The 24092-nt window shown below is 34.4% G+C and overlaps 1 protein-coding gene across 4 annotated transcripts in view; it reads right to left on the minus strand.

The window, feature by feature from the left end:
* Positions 1 to 645: 645 nt before the first annotated feature.
* The window catches only part of LOC128983323 (ras-GEF domain-containing family member 1B-like), a 29059-nt gene continuing 5612 nt past the window's right edge, over positions 646 to 24092 (minus strand). For 3 of the 4 annotated variants that reach the window (XM_054402570.1, XM_054402569.1, XM_054402568.1), the window contains exons 2-13: positions 18091 to 18750; positions 15020 to 15112; positions 13154 to 13369; positions 10675 to 10874; positions 9222 to 9306; positions 8540 to 8770; positions 7849 to 7992; positions 6913 to 7115; positions 6165 to 6316; positions 3708 to 3780; positions 1825 to 2067; positions 646 to 956 (exon numbers count right to left, since the gene is read on the minus strand). In XM_054402570.1, coding sequence (XP_054258545.1) covers positions 938 to 956; positions 1825 to 2067; positions 3708 to 3780; positions 6165 to 6316; positions 6913 to 7115; positions 7849 to 7992; positions 8540 to 8770; positions 9222 to 9306; positions 10675 to 10874; positions 13154 to 13369; positions 15020 to 15112; positions 18091 to 18519 — 2088 coding nt within the window. In that variant the 5' untranslated portion in view covers positions 18520 to 18750 and the 3' untranslated portion in view covers positions 646 to 937. The remainder of the gene's footprint in view (positions 957 to 1824; positions 2068 to 3707; positions 3781 to 6164; positions 6317 to 6912; positions 7116 to 7848; positions 7993 to 8539; positions 8771 to 9221; positions 9307 to 10674; positions 10875 to 13153; positions 13370 to 15019; positions 15113 to 18090; positions 18751 to 24092) is intronic. The other variant, XM_054402571.1, reaches the window with a different exon arrangement.

Here is a 24092-nt window from a genome sequence, read left to right on the forward strand (position 1 = left end):
AGTTTAAAACCCTCTCCTACAACTCTGATACAATATCATTTTTACAAAAGGTGATGGTAATTATAATTTGTTGATATTAATATAAATACTCTCCAATGTAGGGCGATCCGTAAATAATGCAATTTAACTAACATGAATAGTATAGGTGTGTATGATAATCTATGTTTTGTTTGCCAATTCTCAAGAGATTTTCCTATTTTAAATGTTTAAATTAGCTAAACATTTTTTACATAATATTACTTTGCACTAGTTATGACTAGAGCACACCTACTCCAGACTTCTCCTTATCAGGTACTTAATAAGTTTACTTTATAATTATTTTTCCCCATATAGCTCTGAGTACATAGTAAAAATAGAATTAGTGACAAAAATTAACTAAAATATTATTAATTGTTGTCACTAATTGTGTTTACTTTTCACATCTATGTCTACGCTCAGAAATAACTAGAATTTCAAACTGTAGAGATGCTTTAGGCGAGAGGCTTCTCTAAACAAACAAGTTACTCCACCACCATTACGACCTCTCCTTCAATGTTACGAGGTCACATAAATAACTGAAAATGAAACATTACATAAGGATGGTGCTAAAAATTATGATTAAGGTCAACATTGGAAATAATTAAGACAAAAACGAAAAGAGTACCATTTAATATTTTAATATATAGTTACATTTGTACTCTACAAAAATTAGTTTAAGTAAACAAAATAATTAAATTACACGCTTATTTCTTATAAACATATAAATAAAAGTTACAAAAGAAATATTCACAGGAATGTCTTAAAACAAAGGAATTGTTGAGTGATGGTCCACTTATAGTAGAGTACAAACAGGTTGTAGGGCAAGGAACACATGACTATTTGAGTCCACAATGAGCTCATGTACAAAACACACGACACTAGACTGTAGCTGTAGTCAATAATCTGTAGTGATTCAGTCTTACGAAGTCATCTCCGCTCTGTAACAAGAACAGTAAACTGTTAAATGGTTGTCTGCAATGCAAACAAAAGTACTGTTTTAAGCGGCATACCAGTATTTTGAAAAACACTACATATTTGTTGTATGCATGCATTCTTCAGTATAAAAAAAAAAAACTTTACATGCAATACAATTTTTAAAAGACACGTTCACTACATTAAAGTTTGAAGTCATGAGCGAAACAGAATCAACAGTTGCACTTTATGTTGGGCCATTTTTGCTTCAATACATTATAAAACATCATAATACATTACATTATAACAATAATAATTAAATTTTTCATACGTTGAAACAAAAAAATAATACTTAAATTCATTATTTGAATGTAACCCTCTACATTTAGGATATGTTAATAATAATAATAAGCAACATCTAAGCATGCATTTGCTTCTAATATTTTTATTGTGTTCATGTTCTGAGTTTTCCCAAAACAATGTAATTTTTTATAAAATTAAATACTTTTTTTGAGTTGGTAGTGTTATTCTATTATTTGTGTTTTATAAGTTAAATTGTTTTGGTAATTATGATGCTTTTAGGGTTGTTTTTGTATCAAGTTTGTGTATACAGTAGTAATTTTAATAACAATATTGTTATATTTTGAAACTGTTATTTTATATGTTATATTTGATTATTTAAAAGAAAGTGTAAACAAAACCATTTATACAATTTTAGGTCCTCATGCTCATGTTATTAAAATGGAAAGTCATGTTAAAGAAACATTAACGTGTTTAAAGAGTTAAACATAAACTAAAAGGACAATATTTTACACAAATGACGATAATGCCATAGATATAATAACAGTGGTAATGAAAAAACTTACGAAAACAATATGAAATAGTATGACTCACAAAATGCTAAAGAAGTCGGTGGGGCCGAATGCGGGCAGGGAGGGGGTATGCTCGACGAGTGAAGGGGGAGGGGCTGTGTCACCCCCCGCTTGAGAGTGCAAGATATTGAATTGGAACAGCACGTCATTGCACATGGCCATCGCGGTGTTTAGTGGCTCCTGTCGCACTTTAGAACACAACTGTTTGCGACGCTTGTACGCCTCGAGCTGACAGAACCGGCAGTTCGTCTCTGCGTACCAAGTTCTCGACCAAACAGAAACAAGTAAGTCTCCATCTCCACAGCTCCACTAACCGGAACGGTTTCCATTTTTTTACTATCTACATTTTCAAGATGGTATTGCTTCAATGCAGTTGAATGTAGCAGTCAGCGATGGAAAGGGTAGTGGCGATAAATTAGAAGAGATAATGAAATAAATGATGATATGTGGAAATCAGAAAAGAAATTAAAAGTAGGATGTAAATGAAATCTTACGTAGTAGATACAAGATGAATAGTGTCACTATTTTCAGTAAAAGACTTTAATGAGTAAGACTTGCTTTGGGTGCACTCTTATAAACATGTCTCTTATTTTTGCTTAGCATATTATATATATTCTAAATTTACATAGCTAAATGTATCATTTTGAGCATGAGGGTTATGTTTTTAGTTAATGTCCCTGTCAAGAGACAAAGTAAAATAAGATTTTTATGATCTCAGATGCAAGAGTGATTAAAACTAAAATTTGTATTGTTAAAAGTATGCGTAAAACTGTTTACATAATATACAATGAAGATCTTAAGTTTTTTTTAGTGGTAAAATTGGCTATTTTGGGGAGAAACTTTATCTTCATTACTTAAAAAGTATCTTTATGTTTGTGTATGGGAAGATTTAGGGGTATATTTATTTCAAAAGCCTCAACATAGTTAAAACAATTATACGTGCTCACGTATGCCCAACTAAAAATTAAAAAAGAAAACAAGTTTATAGCATGTTGTTTAAGAGCTAATAAAATATTTGTATCTCTATTCCATAAGTAGGCCTACACTACAACATAAAGTAACAAAGCAATAAAGTATTGCTAAACATTTCAATATTTAAAATAAAATTTAATGCATCACAAGAATTTTTAATCCATTTATAACAGAAGCAGAAACAACCAATAGCAGAAAAACATAAAGAAAGAGATTGGGTAAAACATGTACATGATATTTTTAACTTACAGCACCAACAGCCACTGACTTAACCATGCTTGAATTATTAAAGCAAAATTAAAAAAAGAAATGCAGACAGGAAACATAATTGTCTGGTATAGAATATTCTCGTATGTCACATTTAAAAAAGTATTCTTTGTAAGCTTGCTTTTTTCCCTTTGTCATGCATGTTAAGATGACAAATAGTCAGCCAATTTATTGAAATAAAAAAAAAATATTATTGGTTACAGCTTGAGGTAAAAGTAGTTTTTGACTTATATAAGAAAATGTCTTAAGACTAACTTCAAAACTAAGGCAGAAAGAAAATTAACATGAAAATGTAATGATTATGAATAAATAAAACAATATAAATAATGAAGGTAGCAAAGATGTAAATAATTTTTATACTGAAATTACTTCAATTAACAGTTATAAATATTATCACTCAAACAAATCCGATAAAGGATTATACCGTTCCGGTTAATATAAAACATGAATAATTTAAATACAGTTGAAAAGTACAGATAAAATAACAAGCACACCTCATGCAGATGTTTTTAAGCGAAGCACACAATTAGAAGTATAAAATATTTTACATATATTAGCTATTTTGTACAGGATTCATATTTAATTTATTGACTAATTAAATTTGAAAACTGATAAGTTTCCGCCAATTTTTAATATAAGAAACATGTTAACTGTGGTTCCACTTACTTGAGTGCTTTGCACCTCTCTTTTTCAACACTATTTTCAGGTGGTTCACACTCGAATGATGCTAGTGCCAGTGCTGGAAAAAATAATGTAAAATGTAATTGCAACAAATGAAAAAAAATTTAAAATAATGTCAAAGTTTCCCTGACTGCCAAAGGTTCACATGAAAACTAACTTGAGATTTCAACAGAGACAATCTATATCTTAAAAGAGGAAGCTTGAGGAAGTATGTATGTATGTACCCTATGGACTCTGAAACCGCTCGACAAATTGTAATGAAACTTTAGGGCATTATTCAAGGACTGTTCGTCTGAAGTTTGGTGCAGATCCGTCAAAAGGGCTCCGCCCCAGAGAATTTTAAGTGGTCCAATGTCAGACTTTTGGAACTACAATGTTTACAAATAAACATAATTTAAAAGCAGATGCTTACTTTCACCAAATCTCTTGGAGGTTTGAATAATCAAAACATTCTGTATCAGTCATGATTTGAAATAGTGCCACACTATTTCCACAGAATGCAGCACAGAAAACAATTTTACTTTTGGTTAAGTCCAAATATATCAAACCCCAATCACAGCACACCTGTGCACTCAACAACGTTTAAATTCTCCACTACTAAATGTAAACATAAATAATGAAAACCTTTATCAAAGTATTATAAACAACTAGCTGTAACCCGCGGGCTTTGCCCCGTTTAACTTCTTAATTTTCAAGATTATCTCGTTTTATGGCTCAATCACGTCCTGGTTGAAGTTTGTTCGCTACGCTCACTCACCTTTAGGTTGGAGCTCGTTCGCTACGCTCACTCACCTTTAGGTTGGAGCTCGTTCGCTGCGCTCACTTGCCTTCAGGTTATCTCGTTCGCTACGCTAACTCCCCTCCAGGTTGAAGTTCGTTCGCTACGCTCACTCACCTTTTGGTTGCGAATTAGCTGTTTTCATAAATGTAAAAGAAATAATAGTGCTGCACCGATTTAGTAATCCTTGTAACTTTAATGCTATTGAACATCATAGAACAGAACCAACTTGTTTAATTGAAACAGCTGTTAAGATTCAATAATTCCATTTCTCATAAGGTTAACATGGGAAACTCCAGAGCCACTGGGGCGGAGCCCGAAAGGATTTTTGAAATAAGAATATGTTAATCGGGAATGTGAGCTATCATCATGCCAAATTTCAGCCCAATCCGTCCAGTATTTTTCGCGTTCACTTGTCACAAACATACATCCATACATCCATACATCCATCCATACATCCATACATCCAAACTTTCTCATTTATAATATTAGTAGGATTAAAAAGGGATGGCAATGCCTTAATATTTTTATCTTTTGTTCTATACCCACACAATCTAACATAAATTATTAAGTTAATAATAATCAATCGTGTATGCTATCTCAGGTATTCAAATGCCTCCCAATTTGTCATTAACCCACCACATTACTGTCATTAAAAGAAGGAACTCCAATAATACTAATGTGAAACTCAAATCCACAAAGCTGTGCAACCAAACCAGACTGAAGATTAAAAAAATGACACCAAACTTGATCGAAGCAACAATCATCAGTTTAAAGGACGATATAGTCTTAATCCCAAAAATACCGATGATTTAATCTGAATTACCCTTTGAATTCAAGCGACTACAATTTCCTTTGCGTCATGCTTTCACAATCACCTTTATAATGCACAAGGGCAATCCCTGACTATGACTGGTTTAAAATTTGAAAATACATGGTTTTCACACGGACAGCTGTATATTGCGTGTCCATGTGGTGGTAGGTACACCTAAAAACTTATATATTTATACACCTGAAAAAAAAAACCTTATCCACTGGCAACAAAGTAAAATAAATATTCTATTTTTGTTTGATTTTAGTATACATTTTTATTATTTATTGTAAAGAACGAATTACTATTTAAAATAATAGTTGTTTGTGTAGCAATGCGCGTCGAGTATCTGCTAGTCCATATAAATACCAAAGTACTAAACGTACTGAAAGTACTGAAGTACTGAAGTATTGAAGTACTGAAGTAATGAACTTTTGAGAAAACTACAAGTCACACCCCAATATTGGGTCTGATGATGATTGGAGTGTCCAATTGAAATTGATCACCACTTACCATCTTTTTTGTATATTTACCGTCTTTTAAGTGTTATAAGACGTTTCTTTATTTACTTTCTATAACTTAAATGGATAAAATAAATGCCAGTTTTTGCACTAAAAATCCTCTTAAACTTGTTTTTAAAATATTCCATTTGATGTATTTCTAGCAAAGGTCCTTCTTTGAAAATCTTAGAGTAACAATAATATTTTTTATGTAGTCAGACAACTTAAGCAATGCAGTTACTCTTAAATCTTAATGTATACTATTTTACCCAGTCATTTTATCCTATTTAAATTTTAAAAGTGATACTTAAAAAATTATATCTATTTAAAAATGTAACTAATTAAGTATTTACCATTTTCTGTAAGTACAGGGCTTGCTTGCAGGAATGTAATGACTTTGGGGTTCTTCTCGAATGGACAAGTGACTTGTTTCCATGTTATGAACTCTGTCACCTGTTTTGCTAACTGCCAGAACTTCTCAAAGTTTATGTGGCCATTTGGTAACCTGAAAAATTACACCACTTGTATTTATGTGTTCATTTTTAACCTAAACAGAAGTTTGTTTAGGGTTAAAGATTACTTTTCGCAAATCCACAAAAAAAAACTGTTTTCCTAAAATATAATTGGGATTAAATAAAATTCAAGACAGTTGTGAACTTGTTTACATGTACATTTTACATAGCGTAGATGAATTATTACGTCTATAACAGTGTCAACATCTAGTCTGAATTGTTTACAAATTTACAACTTAAAAATCAATACACTACTATCATGAGTCAATTGAAATATAGATTTCAACTAAAGCAAAGCTTACTATCACAGATACATGACATTGTCTGGTCTTTATATGTATACCACTATAAAAATATATTTCCACTTTGTATGTAAATGCAATTAAAAAAATGTTATGACGATGCATGCTGTTGTTTTGAGTTTTTATATTTTATGTGACCTAAGTAATAATTTTCTCTATTTATTACATTATTTACAGCAACTACCAAACAATTTCATTTTCATAGATTCTTCGGTCCCCAAACAGCATTGACTACAAATTCCTTTCTGTTGCTTCTAATCTAGAATATTGATGTAAGCGATATTTACTTGTTAGAGCAGCCCTCGTTAAGGAAGTAAAGATCCTTGACCAGGAGGGAGAAGAAGGGTATGACAATGCGCTGGCTCTGGTCCGTGGCTCCTGCTGACCTCCACATGGCAGCCTTCAGGGTGGACCTGTAGTTGCAGAAGTTGGATGAAGGGTCCATCTGGTGTTCCAACACAGAGAACTTGGCACTCTGCACTTTGTTCCACTGTAAAGATACAAATAACTCATGAAACAGAGACTGGGACTTGTTGGAAAGATTCTATGGGGTTTGGGAGTGCAGGTGATTGCGTGTTTGGGAGTGTAATGTGATACTAGATGGTTAGAAGTGAGAGGTGATACTTAGATGGAAGATTACTTGCTAGTTAGAAGCTGGAGGCGAGACTTAAAGAGAGGACTACTTGACTACCGCTGGAAGTGTGAGTTGATACTACTTGTTGGGAGATTGTCAAATTAAGGTCTTCGGGTGACGACCGTGTTGTTGAATGATTAAGACCTGAGGCGACGTTTCAGATACGTTACAGCTATCCACCTTCGGAGCAAACTACCGTTCAACTCACTAGAGTTGAATAGTGTAGTTAACCCTGAAGATGGATAGCTGTAATGCTGTTCAGCCGTCAGCCTCTGCTGTGACTGTGAAAGCTTATCATCTAGATTACTTGTTGGGAGGATTACTCAGTTGTTGAGAGTGTGAGGTATATAATTTGGTGATAAATATCCATTAGTTATAATGTTTGTAGCCTTAAATAGATTTAGTTAGTTTGATATTAAATACAGTATTAACTAATGTAAGTTAAAGAACACAGTTTTAGGATTAACACTCAATGGTTATTATGTTAATATCAGGCTAAATCACATTTATCCTTTGTATTGATAAGTTGTGTATTTGATTTGTGTAGGTTGTATTAGTTTATATAATTAATTAAATGTGTCATACTAACCGTCTTCTTGAGCCTTGAGATGGGGGACATGTTCAGACCAGCAATGATTGCCATCAGGGAATTGAAGTTTCCAATGTTGAAGCACTCTCTTGCTGTCTCAATCCAGAACTCCACAACTCGGACCCTTTGCTTTTTCTTAGCGTGCTATGGGAAAACAATAACTGCCTAGTATTGTTTCTAATTTTATAGATGATAAATATAGGTATTATATAGATAAATATAATAACATCTTCTTAGTTAGTGAATAGGACTCAATACATGTCCAATGGTGTAAGTAAACAGCAAAACTTCGGCAGAAATACAGTAAGTACAATTAATTGTTAATAGAGCTTTTTAGATAATGCAGACCACGTAACAACAAAAACAAAAGTGAACTTTAATGTTTCAAGGTGCGTTTACATTATGACAAATCCCAAATGGGTACTGTGTTGGGAACTTTTATCTGAATGTTTAACCATGAAAACCACCGGGCACAGGTTATTTTAACTCGAAGGTAAAAATATATATGCATGAAAACAAAACTGACAAACATATACCACTTGGACCCTTAATAAATAATTTTTATTTAAATTTGGATATTAAATTGTATGGCGTGGAACATTTTTATATGTTTATAAAGTTGAATATTAATTAAAACTTCACTTAGAAGGATTATAAGCCCAAAAGGTAGACTAGTTACTTGACTACTCACCTTAACAACCTCTGTAGCAACAAAATAGCTGAGCCTGTTGAACCATGACACGTAGGACTCCAGGTTGCGGGTCTTCTTCATGTCTTTGAAGGAGGTCTCGACGTGTGGGTTGTCTTTGGCGAATGCCTGAACAAACTCCTCTGGTCCAATGAAGGAGAGACGCTCCAGTTCTATGTGGGTCAGATGTTGAGCTAACAGTGCAGCAGCCGGACAAACGTCTATCACGTCCGTCTATGAAAGGAGAAGAGTTTTAAACAGATGCCAAATAAATAAAAAATACATTCAATTTTTTAAAATACGATCCTTTTAGAATACCTTTTTAACAAGCATCTAAGGAAGAATAATATCCTCTATCATTCTCTAAAAATGCAACAACCTTTATCTACAAACAAATTCCAGAACACTCATGACTTAGAACCAACCTATAGTTATAAGTCAGAGCAACAAATAAATAAAGCATTAAACAACAGCTCTGCTAGAGAAAAATAATGTAACAATGAGTTAAACTGGATAAGATTTTCTATGGTCAAATACAGTCTAACGGCTTCTGAATTATTATTAGGTTGATAGGGGTTAATATTAAAAATAGGTTTTTATTAGAATGTAAATTTGTGAAAAAAACTCAAAATGGAATTATTTTTCTCTATATGTTGGACAGGAATTTAATGGAGCCACAACTGACCATATTCAGAGCCTCCGCGTTACTTGTTGTACTCTCAGCATTTACCCTCTGCAGGAACTCTTCATACTTCTCCAGAGCTGTGAGCCTGAAAAGTATACAAATCATATTAAACAAAAGTAAAGATATAATTGAAATAAACGAACATTTATATTTTTTTTTTATCAAAGGAGCTCAATTATACCACTATCTACAACATACATTTTTTAGACACAAGCAAATTGAATTGTTTCTGTCTGATGACAAAATTATATGATAGCTTTCCTACAATAAACAGGAAAAAATAACCAAAGTATTTATATGACAAAAAGTAATAGTAAATATTGTAATCTCAGCATTAGTTATGGTTGCAGTACATCTTATATACTACTATAGAATATAGCAGTGGTGAATAAAATACCCATTGAAAATCTAAAACTTAATAACTTATCATAATCTTTGTAACAAAAAAGAGTGACAAAAATGCCCTGGGATTGTTACATATTTAAAATAAACGGAATCAGCAATCTGACACATACTTTCTCCCATTGGCTTGTAAAAAACCTTTATCATGGGCAAGCATTGAGAGTAACTATGCTATTTTATAAGGAAAATCACAAAAGTTGCAACAACTTTTGAACCGTAACTGTTTCGTCAATGGACGGTTGAACTATTTTGTTTAGAATTATGAGGACCACAACACAATTATTTTAATCAAAACCGGCTTTTTTCTTAAAATCTGATTTTTAAAATATTTTATGGGAAAATAACATAAGTTACAATGACTTTTGGGCCGAATAAAAAAAAAAATGTATTTGTACCATTTTGCTCAGAATAAAGGAGCATAACATACTAATTTTAATTTAAAACAGGTTTTTTTAATCAGATTTTTTGTTACTTTATGGTTTTTTAATGGTAAAATAATATAAGTTTCAATAACGTTTGAACAGTAATTTTTAAGAAAATGGTATTTGTACCATTTAGTCATTGCTTATTGGTTCTAGAGGGACATAACCATACTAATAAAGAGGAGGGTAATAATGTTTTATTACTTTTGGACACAAAATGATTTGAGCAGGTTCTTTTTGAAAATTATCATAGAGGTACGTGAAACATCGAGAGGTTCATTAACTATAATGAGATCATCGATATAGTAAACATAAAATTTAATCAGTTTTTTAGCTGTAATTATTCAATGCGGTATTCAAGTGCATTTCTGTTACATATGCAACATTATTTTTTTAGGCAGATGTGTTTATTTATTATTAAATTCTGTTCTCTTTAAATTGTATTTAGAAGTATAATTCAATGTTGCAAACCCATACTGCAACAGTCAACTGATCCTAAAATAGCAGCCTTTCAAAGATTACTTGCATTTGAGATTATTACATAGTGTTGTTATTGGCAAAATAGGAAAACTCAAGCTATTTATTGATTTATTATTAAATTAAAACGAGTGCATGCTTGACTAACTAACCTATGCAGTAAGTTCTGGAGGAGTGTGGAGACTTCATGACGGACCCTGGCCTCCCCCGCAGCTCCTGCTACACTCACACAGCTCTGCGTGATGCTGCGGACATGTGCCATCACACGTTCATCACGGAAGTCATAGGGAAACGTCTCACTCCACTCAGCCATCAGCTGGACAAGGCGAGGGATGAACCTGCTCAGTCGATCCTGCAACAGACGCACCACAACAGGTACTCAGTGTAAGAAGTAAGGTTGTGCATATATAACAGCTTTAACAGGTTGGGTTTACCATAAACTTTCCAATACTTCCTTGTACACAAACTTTGGACTTCATAATTGTTGATCAAAATAAAGTATATTTTGAAATAGCTTAAATTTTAGGCACTCTTAAAATAGTTATATAAGCTTATATAACTTTTGATACTAAGGATCTATAATGGCACCTGAAAACTTAAACTTAGGCAAAATATGCCTTCACCCGGATTATATCTTAAGTTTTTTAGTATGTTGGTTTTAACATAAAACTCTTCTTGTTTTCCTTTTATTTTAATATAAACCATCCCTGTATATAGGTACAGTATTTGTTATTAGCTATTACCGTCTCTCTGGGTTTGCAGCTCTTTACATACTCAAAAGAAACAGAGCAATTCCACATACAAAACCCTTTCATCAAGAATGTAAAATAACATTGAGAAACAGAGATGAGTTATTTATAAGATTGTCTGGTGTAAATGAATGTAGGAGCAGAATAATTTATCTAACGTTGTAATACTTGTTGATTTTTTTTCTGTAATACTTTAAATCTCTTCTGCAAAGTATCCAAGTGTTGTAAAATCTCCCTCTATTTTTCTCTGTCAGTAAAACAGCTTTAAAATGAAATTCCAACTGCAGCTGCGCGCCGAGGAACAAAACAGAGTAATGGAGAACAATTTGTGGAGTGGAACATTATACGGGCTGACAAACTGCGTGTCTAATGAAAACTCAGTTAGTTCAGTGTCGGTAATAAAAATTGAAAAACGAGACGGAGTATTTGTGAGATAATTGGTATTTATCATTATATTGGTAGATAATGCTATACTGTATATCAGAGTAAGTTTCTAAATACTTTGCAGGTTCAAGATCATTATCCACTCCTCCACGGGAAACAAGAATAATAAGAATAATTACATTTTAGTCTGATAACGGTCTGCATATTATACAAATACACAATGGCTGAAACTATATTAATTTAATATTTAGATTAAGTGTACTTATCTAGAGATACACTTCATTATTTAGTGAAACTATGAATTATTAGTTTTTTAACCGTTTAAATATGCTAAAATCAACGGTTTTATGAGTACATTTTATGTTTAACGATGCAGAAATACAGCAAGTTATTTGTACAATATGTTTTCAGTGAGTTGAATTTTATGGACCTATATACAACTTATTTTGAAATAAAACTTAAAAAGCAATGCATTAACCTGATTTAGGTTACCATAAACTGGAGTAATACTGTATGAACTCCTATAAAACTGCGGTTGGCTGAATACTCGCTTAGGAAACTCCGATAAAAATACAGCAATGCCAAACTTTCCGCCCCAATAGTTCAGCTAGTGTTTTGGTGTTCTTGTTTACTCAATAATGCGGTAAAAAGTCAACGGGATTGATGCAAAGAGCAGTAACAGCAGCTGACAAACTTGCTGTCTGATGAAAGCCGTGTTAATCAAGAGTTGGCAATAAAACGGGCAGATCAAATTAAACAGATGCGAGGAGAATGGTAATTAACCGCAGGGCCTGCTTTGACCTCTGTGTAGTGCTGGTTGATACATTGTAATACTTCACTGGCATGGCATATAAATACATTATACTGATTATAAAACTCTTTGTAAAACGATAAGCATTTACATTCAATCATTGATTGGTATTAATTAAAAACTAGGAAAAATTAATTACACAAAAATATCAGATACAAATGAACTCCTAATGAAAGATAAAGTTTTAAAGAAGAAAAAATGTTGATTAGTTACTTAAACTTCTATATTTTTTTTAAATAGGTATTTTCATTTATTTAAATTAACAACCAACAATTTTATCATACGTGCCAACCTCAATGGCAAGTTTAGTTGGATGGTTTAAAGTTTGTATTCCCTGTTTTCCATATTGGCCTTGCTATTTCATATACAAGATTACTACCTCTGACTGACCTCACAACGATGTACGTGAAAACTACCATGCAAAGACAACAGTAAGCTAAATTTTGCAGTATAAGAACAAAAAGTCTTACTTAAAGCTTAATGTGGATTTTTAGATACAACAAAATACATTGGAACCACATTTCCAAAACAAGTTAAGTTCTTTGTGGTAGATTTGTACTTGTTGTAAATCATAAATAAGAAAACACCTATTCGGTTTGTAGTTCGTGTTTGCCAGTGACGATTTGCCAAACCTATAAACTTGTAACATAGCAATGGATAGCTATGAATACCAACACTATGTATTACCTTGGAAGGGCAGGGTTTATCGGAGAGTTTCTGCTGGGAGTCACACAAGGCAATGACTCTGCCAAGCAGCTCATGGGGTTTGATGAAGAGACGGGAGCTGAGAAGGAAGGCGAAGAGGTAGGCTCTGTCAGGGTAATAGTCTGTGGTGGGAACCATGTGTTGGATGAGGGCATCTAGAGAGCCGGAGACTAGGTTGCCATCACGATATACCAGGGCCTGTAAACAATTGTATAGTTACACCATCCACTTTTGAATACGGTACATGAATAAACATTCCATATAAACTTGATATAACAAATCATTGGTCAAAATAAAAATAAAGGCCTCGCACAGAGTATGCTGAAGCCCAAACTACAGGTTTAATGAGATGGATAGTGAGACTTATAACACAAGAGGTCCCACATCAATTTGCCTTTTAGTTTGGAGTAGTTCAAAGTTGTTAATAATCTGTATAGTCAGCATAATACGAGGTAAGCTCAATTTTACCACTTCAATTTCTGTTCTTATAATGTCTCCAACTTTAACGAGGAAATGGAAAGTTTACTCTAATCTTAGACAACAGTCATACACCAAAGCACCGAGGGATTGTAGGCAAAGGCAGAGACAATCTATTGGAATAGGACATTTGGTTAGCGTAACATTATTTAGGTAACTAAATAATATATACTTAATTCGGTGGTAAATTCAATAGTCTTACAATAGGAAATAATTATAATTTGTTACATCCGGAAGACTTTAAGTAGAGGAAGTCTATAAAATAAGTGGTTTTCTTCTATGAGCAGAAGGCCGAGAGCTAGGATCTGGGGCTCGTATGAGTAAAATCTATGATCACACAGTGTGCAGCTCAGCAGGAGCACACATTACCACCAGTGGCTACATCGCCCTAATGCTACCAAACACGACAATATCACAACCACTATAACACTGGCTAAATAATGTCACCTAACTTATATTAAAACAAAGATATTAAAAAACCAACAAAGTTGTCTAGAATGGTTATATTATTTGTTTGGAGAGTTTTGTTTTAATATATACAATTTACTTTTATAACTTGTTGCAATACATAAATAATTACGAAAATCTAAAGCAGTTTTAATTTTCTTGACTTCATTTTATTATGAACATGCTTATATTTAAATGACGTCAGTCAACCTATGATTTAGATTATTAATTGATTACGATTATGTAGGCAGAATAAGAGTCCTCAGTACGATGGTATATTTGCTAACATGAAAAAAGACAAAATCCGACTTTTGGGGGAAGTTTTATAATATGCAATAAGGATTGAACAGTAGCCTACCAACCCTGGCTTAGTGGCCGTTGATTTTTTACACAGCAATTTTAGGTCGTAATACAAGTAAACATGGCTGAACTTTATCACCTCCTTCCCTTAAAGATTTAACTATCATGATGTACTGTATTTGACTGATAAAACAAAGGGATACTATTATGTAGTTCCAACAAAGAAAAATGCACCCGCCATCTCTTGAGCATAATAAAGTTAATAAGATGGTATTAATTACAGTGTTAGCAAAACGGGAGTGCCGATGGAGACCAGGTCAAATCCCTTCAAACGCACGCATCCCTACAGGTCTCCATCGGCACTCCCGTTTTGCTACCACTATAATATAATAGTTATTTCGATTCACAAAACAGATTAAATGGTTTAAAACATCGGAAATTCTTTTAAACATAAACGTTGTACAGTACGACCTATTGTGGACAACTATTATTTTTTAAGAAACTACAAATAAAGCGTAATTTAAATAAATTCCAAAGCATGAAGAGGGTCCCCCCAAAATGCTGTAATGAATACAAACAACCGTAGGAATCTTATACAACAGTAGTTTTTAGTAGAATACTCACATTGTCAGGATCGGCCGCGGGCTCAGGGTTGGGGTCGAGGTCCGCGGACCCTCCGTTCGTCACGCCGCCCTGCACTGTTGTCTGGGGCAAACTCTGCAACACAAACAGTAATATCACGACATTGAACATAACACAATAAAGACTATATACTGCCCTCCATCGTCGTTTGGGACAAACTCTGCAACACAAACAGTGATATCACGACATTGAACATAACACAATAAAGACTATATACTGCCCTGCACCGTTGTCTGGGACAAACTCTGCAGCACAAACAGTGATATCACGACATTGAACATAACACAATAAAGACTATATACTGCCCTCCATCGTCGTTTGGGACAAACTCTGCAACACAAACAGTGATATCACGACATTGAACATAACACAATAAAGACTATATACTGCCCTCCATCGTCGTTTGGGACCAACTCTGCAACACAAACAGTGATATCACGACATTGAACATAACACAATAAAGACTATATACTGCCCTCCATCGTCGTCTGGGACAAACACTGCAGCACAAACAGTGATATCATGACATTGAACATCACACAATAAAGACTATATACTGCCCTCCATCGTCGTCTGGGACAAACTCTGCAGCACAAACAGTGATATCACGACATTGAACATCACACAATAAAGACTAAATACAGCCCTGCACCGTCGTATGGGGCAAACTCTACAACACAAACAGTGATATCACGACATTGAACATCACACAATAAAGACTATATACAGCCCTGCACTGTTGTCTGGGACAAACTCTACAACACAAACAGTGATATCACGACATTGAAGATCCTACAATAAAGACTATATACAGCCCTGCACTGTTGTCTGGGGCAAACTCTGTGAAACAAACAATTAGATCAATTAATCAGTGTTGAAACTGGGAATACCACACAAATGATGTTACATAATTGAACATCACACAATACAGATATAAGTTACTGCATGGCCCCGTTGTCCGGGGTAAATGCTGCAACACAAACAAAAATATCAAAGGATTGAGCATCCAATAGCTAATACACAATTTAATGCAAAGAACACACAGCCCACAGAACTAGCATTTTTAATAAAAACATTTTTTTATTTGTCCACTCTATGTGCTGTGGCGTTGACATATTTGATTTCGTTTATATCATATTTTAAACACATAAAACAACTGAGAGCTTATTTCAGTAAATGTAAACTAAATCGTCGAGATAAGGGTAACAATGGCAGTGATATGGCAGGTAGCGCTGCTATTGCAAATGATGCTATCTTCATGATAAATGGGTCCATAGCTCATCGAGCCACGGGGCGTCTGCGTCTTACGTCCGACTGTGGTTGGGTTTGATTGGCGACATTTATACCATGTCTTCGTTCATGTTGAGTTGATTCCAATTGCTGTGGTGTAACAAAAAAAATATTTGGCACCAATATTCAAAATTGTAGTAATGTGTATTAAAAAAAAGTAGCCCTGACCTATTGAATAATTTTCTTTCAAATTGGAAATCGACGATTAAAAATTAATTTTTATTCTTATAGACAATAGGTAAAATTCACTCTTATCGTGGCTGATGTATGAAAGTAGATTTTAGCCAGACAGTATTGATTTTCATACTTATGTTATTCTGTAATAACTAATCTTGACTAATTTCAACGCGGATAAACGCCAAAACTTAACCAATATTGATTGCTCTGTTATTTTGTAGGCCTAAGATTTAATTTTAAAGATGATCCTTATTTCAGTTGTCTCTTCATATCTCGTGTGTATCTATCCTAATTTATTTGATATTTTACGAAATTGAAAAAGTAAAAGCAAACAATAATGACTTGTTAGGTTGAACAATATTTTGAAAGAGTAAAGAGCTTATTTTATTTGGATTCATATCAAGTGTTTGGGAAGAACTGTAAGAATAGTAAGGGAAGAATGAGTGATTTAATGTGTCGAGGAATGAATGGGTTCCAAAAGCAGCCATCAGCAACGCAATAAAGCTGCTACAATGGTACAATATGACAGGTGAGCGCTTAACAGCCGATGTTGCAAATGATCTTATCTGCTTGATGAACGGCATCGTCCTTCTTCCAGACAATAGTTCTCTTGTATTCACTCTATATTATTTTACTTGCGTCGTTTGGAGGGAAAATGTTTCAATCCGTTCTTAAACCGTTATACATATAATGCATGTAACAAAATAACGAAGATCGTATTAATTAAATACTGGGTAACATGAACACATTTTAAGTATTCAAAAGATAAAAATCTCGCATGGATTTATCTCGCCACTTTTAATATTTTGAGGATGAGCATACAAAGAACAATGTAACATACACACCACTCCTCACTAATCATACTGAATACAACTATAGTACTTGATGATAACATTTTACTATAATGTATTTTGAATCTCTAAAAAACTAATAAAATGTCAATTACCGATGTTATAACACCTCAGTTCATAACAATACTTCAACGTTGAACTTAAACCACATTCATTATTTAATCAGATAAATTTCATACTATCGTAATATAAATATACATCCACCACCATTTACAACAAGTAACAATGTAGTTTTATTACTTGTAAAATGGTGTAAACTGCCCTCAATAAATGAAAAACAAAAATAAAATTATTACAAAATACCATAAACTCCCCCAAAAAAACCCCCTTTTTTGTAAAATGTACCCTGACGCTCTATTATGACCCTATGAAATTGGCAAAACCAAATGTATATATACAAGCGTTATTGTAGTATGGTGGAAACAATGCGATGGGACGTGTTTACAAGCCAAGAAGTACATGACATAAATAGTCACCGGAAGAGGCAGTATTTTCCGACAGGAGTTATGGCCTGGAATGGAGCCAGGCGGTGTTCACCCGTTGTTTTGCAAACCAAAAACGTGCAATATCTCGCCAATTGTTTTCATTCCGAAGACTAATATGCTTAATATTCTAGGTACTTACATACACTTTGCGGTGAAAACTTTGCTCAGGACATCGTTGAAGGGTTTGTTATGCTGTGGGTTCAGAAGAGATGACAACATCTAAACGCGTCAGTAAAAAAGTAACACTTACCCACCTTCTTTCTGGCGGCCCTAGGGAAGGTATTGGCGAACCTAACACGATGTCGAGACGCATCGGGCGCTGAAGGCACGGCGGCGGCGACGACGGAGGCGGAGGTGGAGGTGGCGTCGGAGACGACTTGGGAGACGGTCTGCAGGGTCGGCACTCTAGGAGGCGGCACCGGCTGTGGACGACGACAGCAGGATCCCACCCCGGCACGGATGGTGGAGTAGGGGGCGGGCTCGACGATACAGACGGCCGTGGACGTTGACGTGGAAGGCACTGGAGAGGACGACGACGGGACTGGCGGTCTGAGAGGCTCCTGGGGCTGTCGACGATGGACGCACTCCAGGGAGGACCGAGGCGAGTCCTTCTCCTCCCACCGGTAACAGACAGCCGACGAGAGCCGACTGGCGAAGAAGTACATCGCCATGCGTACATTTAAACAGCTGTTCTAGGCGGCGCGGGAGAAACGACATGCCAGTGGCTAGCTAGCTGACCGCCATACACAGTCTCCTCTACAATACAATACAAGTGTCAACGGGTCACACTCACACTACTAATGGACATGATCACTGGTTCACTAAGACACGCCTCAACAATCACAATCGCACACAGGAACAAGGAGTCCTCATAGGCAGAGAACATTAATGTCAGTGGCACAATTCATTTCTGGAACGGTAATAAATAAGTAATAACTTGCGTTCTCATTTAAAATAAGTATAATTTAAAATGATTGATTTTACGCAATACATTTAACGGTTTGTATAAAGCGGGCTAAACAAATATAGGCATACATTTTTAAAATTGACATACATTTTTTAATGAAATCAAACATCAATGATAAAAGGACTTTTTATATAAAAAAAGTTTTAAAATACTCGATGAAATTGTGTTGTATTTAGCTAGTAGTTGGAAATTCCCGAAAATATGTATGTAGTAAGATTAACTGGTTCTTAAGACAATAATTATTTATGAAGCTAGTGTGCGAAGTGGCACTTCGTGCTCGCATTACACATTATATTTTTCCGACAGTTACTATAAAGCAAATAAGCAATTAGTCATTCAAACTCTAAACATCGCGTTTCAGGCTAGGTTAAATCCTACCGTTGAACGAAAATATAATGTTAAGACGGAACAATAAGTAGTAGCTTAGTATCAAAATTCAAAATTCTGCGAAACACTGCACCAGTCGATTGTAAATTAACGTAAAAAATAGTTAGATATCTCTAAGTGTTGTCAAATTATTTCCAAGAGTTCACGTATTACGTTTAGCACACTGTTTTGTGTGGTTTGGTTGGAATACTGGAGTGCAGCAAAATAAGTAAATGCAGCAACAGTATTAGTTACTTTGCGTGCTTTAATTAGTTCAAGGGGTCCTGCATTGTCAGGTAACTGTAGGGAAAAAATATTAATTTCATTTGACCGTGTTTTTAAGTCATATGTTTTATTCAAATTTAATGAGGGTGGTGAACCAAAAATGCGTTTCTCGGTAGACAAAAAGTATAAGTCAATAGAAAGAAGAGGCTGACAAACAAATGTACCTTTTACGACGCCGAGATCTCGTTATACAACGTCCAATTACGACACAATGATTACAGAACGCTGAGGATATAAAAACTCTGCCCTCAGTCTTTATTTGCTGCCTTATTTTCCTCGAGAGAGACATTATTAAGGTAAAATACGTTTCTGCAATAACATTGGAATGGTGTTGCCGAATTACTTAGTCGTTCGCCCTCCGATTTCTCCAGATATTGGGTCGGTTTATTCTTCGTAGTTATTGTTGGAGAGGTTATTGGTTCATTAGTTTAACTTATGAAGCATTTGTGTTATTGGCACTTCCACTGAGTACATACGTTACCACGAATTAATAAAATAATACGTATGCTCAGTGTTTATCCATTTAATAGTAATAAAATACGTTTAAAACTCAAATTCTAAGCTTCAATATCTCTTCAATTTATAAGTACGATTAATCCTACCCTTAGGCCATGGTGTATAATTTTATAATTCTAAATAATGTTTCAAAATATGTAGCAATAAAGAACGTAATTGAACGTTTGCCGGCTCGACAAAGTGATTAAACAAACTAGTTTAAGAATAAGGGATGTATAATAATATGGTAATTTAAACGAATAAATAATTACCACACAAATTCATGATTACTAACCATCCATCTGTTATAACATAACTAATGTAATGATAATCTGAGTCGTATAGAAACTATTACTGAAGTACTGGGAAGTTACAAAGTAAAGCGGTCCTATTTGAGAGAGATAATTAATTGCAAGATGTTACAAAAGACAAGGGAGTGAGAGCAGAGAAGAGCCTCCAGTTAAATTAATTAAGTCAGACATGTGGGAAGAGATACACTAGTCTATCGATTGCCAAGTCGGTAGCGGCAACTGCTGTACTGCTAACTGTTGTAGATTACCTTCGACACCAACTTGTTTTCACACTTCTTACTCATTTCGTTTTGCAAAGATTGAGGAATGATCGAGTTTCATTTCTACAACGTTTCCTTCCTTGGAACTTTAGTATAACGATAATTTCTGACTTGCTATAACTAGACCGGAGTGAGTGTTAGTATATTATTATGTTTTAAAAGTATACAAAATACGGATCTAATTTGAAAACCCAGAAAAATACTAAAATGTTTTATATCGTCCTTATTTTTTTTTTTATTATATGCGTCGTCAATATTAATGGAAGATAAACACACTTTTTCATTTCCTTGAATTTCATTATTAAACAGATAGATATACTTGTATAAACGTAGGATAGCAGTGAAACCCGGCGTTGTCAGGGTCAAAATGCAATGTACAATATTAGTTATAAAAACTAATTTTGAAACAATAATTGCATCGTCGTGTATTTTGGTAGAACATGTTATGAACTAGGTATCACTCCGTTCATAGTTAATTTGGCTTCTAATTATGATTACCCAAAAATGAAATCATACAACTGTAAAATATGAAAATTCTCTCAAAACATCACGAAACAAAATAATCCTCATTCGAATAACGAGACAAAGCTATTCGGTATCGCGGATCCAGTTGCAATCGATTCCTTCAAAGTGAGTGTTAGCTTGAATAAATAACCGAGTATTTTACGTGGACAAGATTAGCTTGGCTCTAACCCCGACCCCCTGTACTTCAGGGATTGGTAATGTATTAAAACTGTTCAGGTATCCTTGCCAGGATTCAAATAGGGATATGGGGGTGCATTAGGGCTTCAGTACAAAAGTACCATCTACATGAAATACCTAGATATTAAATATAGTAAAAATGCGAGAAGCAAGCTGGTCTAGAGGTAGTGGTGGGAGCTTCGGTCTCCGAGGACCCTGGTTTGAATCCCACCAATCAATAGTGGTCCTAACTATTTAGTAATGCCGAACATCTAAAGTTAGTCCAACTATATGGATACGACGGTTCCGGGTAGAACCTAGTGTCCTAGGGCGTGAGGGGAGGACTTTGGTTATAAATGTATGTGATAGCCGTCGTATATTATACCGAACATGTTTTCACGTCGACAAATGCTGTAATTTAGCGGCTTCAAAAAGAATGTGTGAATGTAACAAGATCTTCTCTGATATATTGCCTGAAGAGACAGGAATCTTGAAGGGAAAGAGGTTTCCTTGTCTCTGTGCTACTTTGACGACTCAAATGTTATGTATCACATATCAGGGTTTTTACAAAACTTTTATTCTTCTGAGATATTTTTAATACTAGACGATTGAATCCTTACAAACGAAGCTGTAAAGAATAATGTTCCAGTATTAACAGTAACCTATAATATATTCCACTTTTCAAATAATAAGGTTAGTAAAATAATAACGTAATTAATAAGATAAATCATAACATAAAATGTCATAAAAAACCGGTGAGCGAATAATTAATCTTCATCAATAAACAAAGTTTGTCCGTAATAAACTTTGAATATTAATCTGTTTAATACAGCATTACGCACGGACAAGTTTAATAAACGAGCTCGATTTAACAATTTCCCAACAATGTGCTATTGACAAATCACATCCAGCGGTGTTTTAATCCGTTGCAAATTACGGAGATAGTGTTACTGGCCAATTAAAAGGTATTGGTTTGGCAGATAACAGGGTTTTAATTATACTGCGAAAATCCCATTTGATCTTAAATAAATTTAATTATGTTTTTATGATTTCCAATCGTAAGTATAGTTATCACCAATGTAGTCATTTTGCATACACAGTGGGATAACTATGTTAACTGTGTATTAGCAGTACTGAAGTAGTTATTACTTTCCTTTGAACATAGACGTATAACCCTCATCAGTATTTACATAAATGTGTTTACAAACTACAAACAAAAATAAACAACAACCAAGCAATAAAACTTCCTGTAAAAATTATCTTATACAGGGTGATTGATATAAGTGTGCCAGCCGTTTTATTCGAAAACCATAAGTGATATAAAAAAAAAGTTAAAAGGTAAGTGCCTTGGATTTTTTATTTTAAAAAATTTAGTAAAGACGAAAAAAATATTTTGGCCACCATTTTTCCAATATGGCCGCCACCTTTGATTTTTCTTATGGAACACCATATATTTTATGATGTATTCCGGTAGAAAATGTAATTTTAAGACGATTTTATTCTTGTAATTATTTTCATAAACCTAACCGTTTCAAAGATAATAATGGTTTAAGTTGTGAAATTTCGAATAGTCTTCAAATAAAACAGCTGGAATGCTTGCTTAGGCCTTTATCGAAACTCTTTCTCATGCCAAAATTTCAAAACTTCAAACATTATTATCTTTGAAACGGTTAGGTTTATGAAAAAATCACAAGAATAAAATCGTCTTAAAATTACATTTCCTACCAAAATACATCATAAAATACAGGAGGTTCCATAAGAAAAATCAATGTTGGCGGCCATATTGGAAAAATTGCGGCTAAAATAATTTTTTTTGACTTGATTAAAATTTTTTAATAAACAATCCAAGGCACTTACCATTTAACTTTTTTTGATATCTCTCATAGTTTTCGAATAAAACGGCTCCAATCTTCAATAACCCCCTCCGCCTTAACTTTTAACCATTTGAGATATTTGTAATTAGTGTGCAGCGACCTTCTTAGATATGACGAGGCCACAATGATGATGGTTGATTTTGAAAATTTTGCTCTGTGGTAGTGGGAGCATGGGTTGGCTCAACATTTTTAAATGGGAAGAAGGCCTATAGACAAGTTTGGTATCACTTTAAAGGTCTTGACGAAACCGATTGGCATAAAGAAAATAAAGATCGGCTTACTAATAACAATACAGTATATATATTGTGGTGTAGACGACAGACGTAAATGAGTGTGGATGTTGAGGAGGGGAGGGGGGTTTGGTGTAACCGTGTGGCAGTCTGACGCACGGTTGTGGGGAATGTTTGTAGTTTATTGTGAAAGATATGTTGTGGTTTAAAACGATATGTGTATTGTGGAGTAGAACTATATATGTGTAGATGAGGGGGGGGGGTATGGTAAAATATTGTGGTAGTCTGACGCACGGTTGTGGGGAATGTTTGTCGTTTATTGTGATAGATATGTTGTGGTGTAGAACTATATGTGTATTGTGGAGTAGAACTATATATGTGTAGATGAGGGGGGGGGGTATGGTAAAATATTGTGGTAGTCTGACGCACGGTTGTGGGGAATGTTTGTCGTTTATTGTGATAGATATGTTGTGGTGTAGAACTATATGTGTATTGTGGTTTAGAACTATATATGTGTAGATGATGGGGGGGTATGGTAAAATCTTGTGGTAGTCTCACGCACGGTTGTGGGGAATGTTTGTCGTTTATTGTGTGATAGATATGTTGTGGTGTAGAACTATAAGTGTGAGAAAGGAGGGGAAACCGTGTGGCAGTTCGATACGCGGTTTGGCAATGACTGTTCGTTGCTGTGACAGATAGAGAGAGAGATGATGTTGATCTATGCCTTTATCATGTGTTTGATTAGTTAACAGCTCCATTACCGGCGTCCAAACGGCACGGATC

Source organism: Macrosteles quadrilineatus, unplaced genomic scaffold (genome assembly GCF_028750875.1).
Source record: "Macrosteles quadrilineatus isolate MER2022 unplaced genomic scaffold, UCM_ALF_1.0 Scaffold_1__1_contigs__length_201487025, whole genome shotgun sequence".
In the NCBI taxonomy this organism is placed as follows: Eukaryota; Metazoa; Arthropoda; class Insecta; order Hemiptera; family Cicadellidae; genus Macrosteles; species Macrosteles quadrilineatus.